The sequence below is a fragment of the Labrus mixtus genome, chromosome 5, assembly GCF_963584025.1.
Source record: "Labrus mixtus chromosome 5, fLabMix1.1, whole genome shotgun sequence".
Lineage (NCBI taxonomy): Eukaryota > Metazoa > Chordata > Actinopteri > Labriformes > Labridae > Labrus > Labrus mixtus.
The window spans coordinates 33,156,847-33,164,346 of record NC_083616.1 but is presented as its reverse complement, the minus strand read 5'-3'; the positions used below and the strand labels follow the sequence as shown (position 1 = coordinate 33,164,346).

At 44.5% G+C, this 7,500-nt stretch overlaps 1 protein-coding gene across 1 annotated transcript; it reads left to right on the top strand.

The window, feature by feature from the left end:
• Positions 1 to 5,219: 5,219 nt before the first annotated feature.
• LOC132974740 (natterin-3-like) lies at positions 5,220 to 7,227 on the top strand. The gene is made up of 3 exons (XM_061039002.1): positions 5,220 to 5,367; positions 5,764 to 5,857; positions 6,039 to 7,227. Exons 2-3 carry the CDS (start codon positions 5,764 to 5,766, stop codon positions 7,124 to 7,126), a joined length of 1,182 nt encoding a protein of 393 aa, XP_060894985.1. The 5' UTR covers positions 5,220 to 5,367; the 3' UTR covers positions 7,127 to 7,227.
• Positions 7,228 to 7,500: the final 273 nt, after the last annotated feature.

Below are 7,500 nucleotides of genomic sequence, written 5' to 3'. Positions count from 1 at the left end.
ATTGATACTTGGGACTGAGAGAGAAACCCCATCACTGCTCTTTGATACTCTCTCTTCAGGCTCTGCTGCCCCCTGGTGGTGGGATGTTTAAACACACTGATAATGAGACGACCTGAGACTGAACAGTATGACGTTTATATGAGAATTATAGTTACAGCTCGAACACTTAGAAGATATTTAAAGGATGAAGAGTGTCTGTGATGTGAACGTCTGACACACAGATTCAGCATGACGGGGGTCGGCCTGCGAGCTCAGTTTGAAACGACTCTGATCACAACTCTTCATTATCATAGTCACTTCTACTACTGCTGGTATACATGCAAATATAAAGACAGCTCTGGAAAACAGAGCAAAGAAACACTGATCACCTCTCAGCTGTGATATAAAGACGCTTAAAGCTGATAATCTGTCATGTGTGATGTGTATGAACACACGTCTCCACACTACACCCTCTGTAAAGGTTAGGGGTTTGGTTGAGTTTCAGTCTGAGGTAAAGAAGGAATGATAAAAAAGAAAACACATCGGCAGGTTTGATAAAAGGACACGTTAAGGGTTAAAAAACTGTGGACTGGCTCCAGTCACCGACTCTAAAGTCTCCGTACAGTCCTGATCGATGTGACATGAAGGATGAGAGAAAATAAGATAAAGAAATAAAGAGTATTTTTCTACTCTGAACTCAAACAGCTGAGTTCCTTCTCGCTTCTCCTGATCGAGGTTTAGTTCAGTTTAAGAGACAGGTCTGATAAAGATCCTAAAACAACACCTGGTGACGGTTAAATGAAGGTTAAATGAAGGTCATGGTGCTGCACAGTGAAAGCATCAGACATGTAAAGATTGACAGCAGAAGAAAGATGCTTCTTGTTAAAAACAAACATTAGGTGGTTGCTGCTCCTCTCTCTCTCTCTCTCTCAAAAACAAACTCTGGTAAAGTTCAGACGACTCTCTGCTCTCAGAAACGATAAACAATGACATTGAAGATAAAGCGACTGTTTCCTGTGAGTTGCCTGAGTTTGTTGCAGCCTTTGGTTGCTTCCTCTGGTAGCTGGTTGTCAGTTATCACTCATAACACCTCACCTCTGCTCCTCCAAATGTCTCCTGAGTCCTCCTGCTCCTCCTCCTCTCCACCATTCAAAGATCAATCAATTCAATCAATCAATTTTTATTTGTATAGCGTCAACTTATTTGTAAAGTGTTATCTCGAGACACTTTACAAAAAGCAGGTAAAAGACCTTACTCATTGTTATGTTACAAAAAGCAGGTAAAAGACCTTACTCATTGTTATGTTACAAAAAGCAGGTAAAAGACCTCACTTACTAGATGGGATGGCAGGCCGTCAACCAACGATCTTGAGGAGCCTAGGAGAGCTCAAGAGCTCCCAGGAAAGTAGGTGGTTAGTGACTGAGATTTATAGATAGATACATGCAGTAATATGACGTACTGTATATGCACAGAGAGAGAGAGAGCGAGAGAGAGAGAGAGAGAGGAGCTCAGGGTGCCAGTTCCCCCGGTAGTCTAAGCCTATAGCAGCATAACTAAGAGCTGGTCTACACCAGCACCAGCCCTAACTATTCTTAAAAATACAGACTGTGTATCTCCTCCACCGCCCTCCTGTGTCTGCAGTCTGTTACAAACCTGGACAGAAACCTGCTTCACTCCTCAGACCTCTTCAGTGAAGCCCCGCCTCTTCCTCCTCAGTCACCTGACAGGTCATGAAAACATGTGTTTGTCCTCCTCAGACTCCTCCAGCATCATAAGTTCTACCTCCTCCTTTTACTTCATGTCTCCTCTGCACCTGAAAAACCTCCAATCAAACCTCCACATTATCTCTTCATCCCTCACCTCCTGTTTGAACACTAAACCCTCTTATTAAGTGAAGTTTGACTCTCCTCTTTGTCTGCTCCTTCACGTCTCAGTATTTCTCCTCTTCTGTTAAAAATTCTGCACAATGTCCGGCCACCTCTTCCTCAACATATGACCGTTTCAAGTAGCTGATCACGGTCTCCTCAATCTCCTCCTGCACCAAACCTTCCACCTCTGCAGACACAGCTGTTCTGTCAGTCTGCCAAAACCTGCAACAACACTCCTCCTCAGCTAGCCTAGCTGGCTTTGGTTTAAAGTCCTCAGCCTCCTTGTGAGATTTGTTTAAGAAACTCAAACTGTGGCTCCCTCCTGCTCACAGAACTCCTCAGTGCTCCTCAGTCCATCACCATGCTGTCAACTCACTCCTGATGGTTTCCTATTCAGCACAACATCAGTCAGCTCTGACACAAAGGTGGACAAGTCCTCCCATGAGTCCTCCAGCTTCAGTTTGTCCTTCTAATGTTCCTCATCAGTCAGTAGTTCTTATTTAAGGCTGCACAGAGAAAAACTTGTCCTCGTCTTTCTCTGACTACAACCTCTCTGAGATGATATTAGCTCCTCCTGAAATCTTTTTCTTACATCCAACCTGCAGTCCTTCTGCTCTGCTGAAACATGTCTGCTGATCGTCCTCCTCCTCTGCTGAGAGCTGCTTTTTAAAAGTCTGCCGGCCTCTTGCTCCTCAGTCGTCTAAATGTCTGTCGCCTCCTAAAATCTGTTTCGACCACAGAACAGCTGAGCTCTTTCTCATCTGCTGACAGAAATCCTCTCAGGTTATGTTTCAAGCAAGAAACAAAGTTTGAACAAGAAAACGCACCAAAACAAAGCTGCATGTCTATAAATAAACTGGCCATGGCGTGATGTGACAGTTTGACGCTGATCTTCTGCTGAGAACATCGTAGGAAAAGTCTTGCCTCCTGCTCCTCACATCCCTGAAAGCTTCCTGATCCCAGCACCGCCTGAAGAGTTGGTGAAGAGGTCAAACTAACCTCTGTCTTCATCATCAGATAAACAAAGATTCACTTTTCATTTGAGGTTAAAACTCATTTAAACTCAAAGACAAAAAGGCCACTCCTTGTACCAGGAAGATTAGACATGTGATGCACTCTGCAGCCTCTAGGGGGAGACATTACACTGTAACAGGTAACAACAGAGTCTTTCTTTTAAAATGTTCATCCCTCCATCAGCAGGGTGACTCCTGTATCATGAATAAAGGTTCAGACTACTGACTTAGACCTGAAATTAAAACAAAAGTGAAGATATTAAAACAATAAAAAGGATTCTATTCATTTAAAAAATATTTAATATTATATATAATATTCTAACCAGAAATGTTTAGGCTTTGCAGTCTTTTAAAGTTCTTCACAGACACGTCTCCTTCATCTGTGTCCTACCGTTGGTACTAACACTGCATGCTGAACACTCAGCGCAATACACAATTAGACCAGTAGGTGTCAGTAACAGAGCATAGAATCTGAACACATTTCAAAATAAAACATTTTCTCTGTAATTCCAACAAAATCCTGTTCAAAGAAATATAATGTTCTGCGACAGCTACATTTAAAATCTATAAAACGGAATAATATCAGTATAACAGGCACTGCAGTCTTTGGATTGGTCAAAAGAATCGTCACTTCCTGTTCCCCATGGATTCAGAGAGAGACATTTCATGACCTCTTTTGTTTTTGTAGTCCCCATGGACGACCTCAGAGGTGCTGCCCCCTGCTGGACGTCCTCCATTGTTGCCCTTTGTGCACCCTGTACCGTTTTTCTTCTTCTTCTTCGTTGTATTTATTGGCGGGCTACTCTGTGTCACGCTGCTATAGTGTCACGATATGACATAGCTGACGTGGCTATAACCATGAGGCTGATCTTTTAAAAAATATATATCTGTAATGTTATCGTCATCGTCCATCAGGAGCAGGTCATCATCAGTTATCAGCTCAATAAAATTCACAGAATGCGTCCCTACTTAAAACTCAGTTACTGCAGCCATAAGAAACACACTCAGTTAAATATCTGCATCGTCCCTCAAAAGTCAAAACTCACTCCTTCAATGTGTCTCATTAACATTTACACCTTTTGTTGTTTTGTTGTTTGATAGTCAAACTTTATTGGATCTTGTTGTAAGGACAGTGAGCTCCTGATACCCTGAAGGTCACAGATAGAGGACGGAGCTATACCTGATAAGATTCTGTCTCCTTATCACAGTGTGTTTATTCTTTTACAGGTTAATAATCATTAATCTTATCCTCGACTCGTTCTCTGACGGAGTGTAAGAGAACATGAAGCTGCAGGGTGCGGCTGCTCATCATTCAGAAAGGTTCAACTCACTGACACTGATTTCTCTTTCATCATCTTTACCTCCATGTCTCTTTAAAGGAAGAATGTGCAAAACAAACTGCTGTTAGGCCACGCCTCCTCCATACTGAAGCCCCCGCTCTCCTCCAGAGACACACCTCCAACCCCCCTCCACTCACGTTCATATGAAGGAGGCACAAGAGGTGAACAAAACTGTCCATGTCTCGAGCTGCATTGTTGTGTTAGCATGCTAAAGTTAGTGCTCTTTAGTTAGCTCGTAGCTTCACATTGTTGTGTTAGCATGCTAAAGGTAGCGCTCTTTAGTTAGCTCGTAGCTTCACATTGTTGTGTTAGCATGCTAATGTTAGCGCTCTTTAGTTAGCTCGTAGCTTCACATTGTTGTGTTAGGATACTAATGTTAGCGCTCTTTAGTTAGCTCGTAGCTTCACATTGTTGTGTTAGCATGCTAATGTTAGCGCTCTTTAGTTAGCTCGTAGCTTCACATTTCATGTAAACTGACACAGAATGAGCGTGATCTAAAAACTCTTACTAACATCCAAATAATCAGTGAGTATGTTCTTCTTCTCTCTAGTTCTTGACTAAAACAGCTTTTATACACAAGGGGAGGAGCCGGCCGTCCCGTCCATGTAAACACGGCTCTGACAACAACACAGCCAGCGGGACTCGAGCTTCTCCCTCATTGTAGACAGTCAGGACTCAGAGACACATTTACACAGGACAGACTTTATGATTTATTTATGTGGAACATGTTGAACATTCTTCTTTTTAGTCCATTCAAGCTGCTCGCTGCATTAAACGACATCACTCAGGCTTCGTCCATTAACACAGACTGAGTAAGTTTTTTGTGTTAAACAAGGCCAGTGTAAAATTGGAGACAAATAAACAAACTACTTAGAAACAACAGTCCAAATTGTTCTCTATTAAGACTCAGGAAGTCTACTGAGTCAGATCCACTAAAGTCCTAACTTCTTAAACTGGTCCAGGTCCAATCAATGCACAGAATCATATAACTCTAACAGAAAGGAATACACAGACAGGAACACCCGCTGCACTGCTCTGAGCTGGTGGATGAGTTTATTGAGACTGAGGGAAGGTGCACCGTCTGATTTATGGTTCACTCATAAACCTGCACATGTATAAAAACCTGCAGGAGTCTGAGAGTGGACTCAGTGGGGAGCGACTGTCAGGGTGAGTACACATACAAAATCTCGATTTAAATTAATTCCATCATGCACCTTTCAGGATTTAAATAAACAACAAATTCTAGAAACAAAATGATTCACACGTAAAGGTTAAATTGCACGAATCAAAGGTAAAGTAAAGGTATCGTCAAATTGTCATATTTGAAGTTTCACGTCCTGCAAAATAAGAAAACTGAACAGGTCAACAACTGAAAATCATGATCATGAGCTTGATGCTTGATGCTTGACTGTCTCTTTTTGTGAGCAGTGTTTATCCAAAAGGACATTTTATAGATCAACAAAATGTAAAGGTCAAATTATGGAGGAGGGTCCAGAAAGCGCTGCGTTCGAGGTTTCTACAAAACGTTTGAAACTGAGAATATATTTTGTGTTGGGTCTCCAGATGAAGCTGTCGGTGTTGTTGCTGTCGGCTCTGCTGGCTCTGTCTGCAGCCAGCCTGCAGGACATCGTGAAGAAGAGCTCTCAGCACAGGAGAGGTGAATGTTCAACTAAACGTTTCTTATCTTGGTGAAGTGAATAAACTCAAATATCATGTCAGTGATACAGCCTTTGTGTTGACATTATCCTGAGGTTATCCAGTGTTTTCCAAATGGTCCAATAGCAGAGCTTGTTTTTTGTGTTTTGGTTTCATGTGGAAACATTTTGGTCTCTTTTCAGCGTCTTTACTGAACCCGCAGCTGGAGGGCCTGGAGCCTGAGTCGACAGGTAACCATGTTGTGCAGGCTCCTCTGACTCCTGCAGACCTGGAGCAGCAGGACAGTCCCCCCGACTCCTACATGTTCAATGACAACGTCAACATGGAATGGTTGAACTGGGGCGGCGCTCTGCCAAACGGAGCCGTGGCGATCTACAACGGCTACACGGAGCGCACCGACTACGTCTGCAAGTACAAGTGTGAAGCCGGCTTCTACAACCCCAGCCTGGGCCCCTACTGCCGATACCCCTACGGAGACCGCGAGTACTACGCCCCCGAGTTCCAGATCCTCGCCAACAAAGACAACTTTGAGTTCCTGGAGTGGAAGGAAGGCTCCCACGGTGCGGTCCCTCAGCATTCAGTCCGGACCTGCCCGGGCGTCGGCATCTACGTGGGGAAGAACAAGTACGGCCTGGGGAAGGTCGTTTCTCAGTTTGAAGCATTCTTCCTGCCGTGGGAGGGCGATGAGTACTGGTACAAGAGCTACCAGGTCCTGACCATCAACAGGGACGCCTACACCCAGCACATCTCTGACGTCAAGTACGCCATCGATGAGGTCGCCATCTTCCAGTATCCTCCAGAGACCATGCGTATCTCCGGGGTCACCAACAACGAGTGCCAGACCGTGACCAAGACCGTCACCATCTCAAAGACCACGGAGACGGAGACCACCTGGAACATCGGCCGAGCCACCATGCTGGGGATCGCCGGCAGCATCACCGCCAAGATCCCGTTCATCGGCGAGGGGGGCATCGAGCTGGGCGGCGAGAAGACGCTGACCTTCAACAGAGGAACCACGGTGGTGGAGGCGCTCAGCCACTCCGTTTCAGTCGAGCTCTCCGTCCCCGCAAACCACTACTGCCGAGTCCGCATGGAGGGGCGTAAGATGAAAGCCGACATCCCCTACACAGCTCGCCTCAGCCGCACGTACCGCAACGGAGAGACCCAGTGGACGTCCATCTCCGGGAAGTACGACGGAGTCCAGATCGGAGAAGTCCGAGCCGTCGTGGACCGCTGTGAGCCCGTGGCCGACGCCCAGCCGTGCCCCTGAAAGACTGAAAATACAACAATACATTTTTTAACATGACTAACTGATGTTTAAACGACAAAAAATGATATGAACAGAAAATAAAACAAAGAATCTCTTCTCTTCACTGTCTCTCTTTTATATTTTCAGTTTCAAACATCACAACAATCCAACACATAAACTCAGGCCTGTTCTTAAGTATGTTTTTATACATCACTATTTAACTGAACATTTCCATTAAAAGCAGACCTCAAACTTTCCAGAAATCAGAGATCAAAGGTTGCACACACTACATCAGAGGGTCCAAGTTCTTTATTCTCCCTGTGAGAGGCCGACTGTTCTGCAATCAGAACACAACGTAAGGACACTAAGAAGTAAAAGTCCAACGGACAATAAAT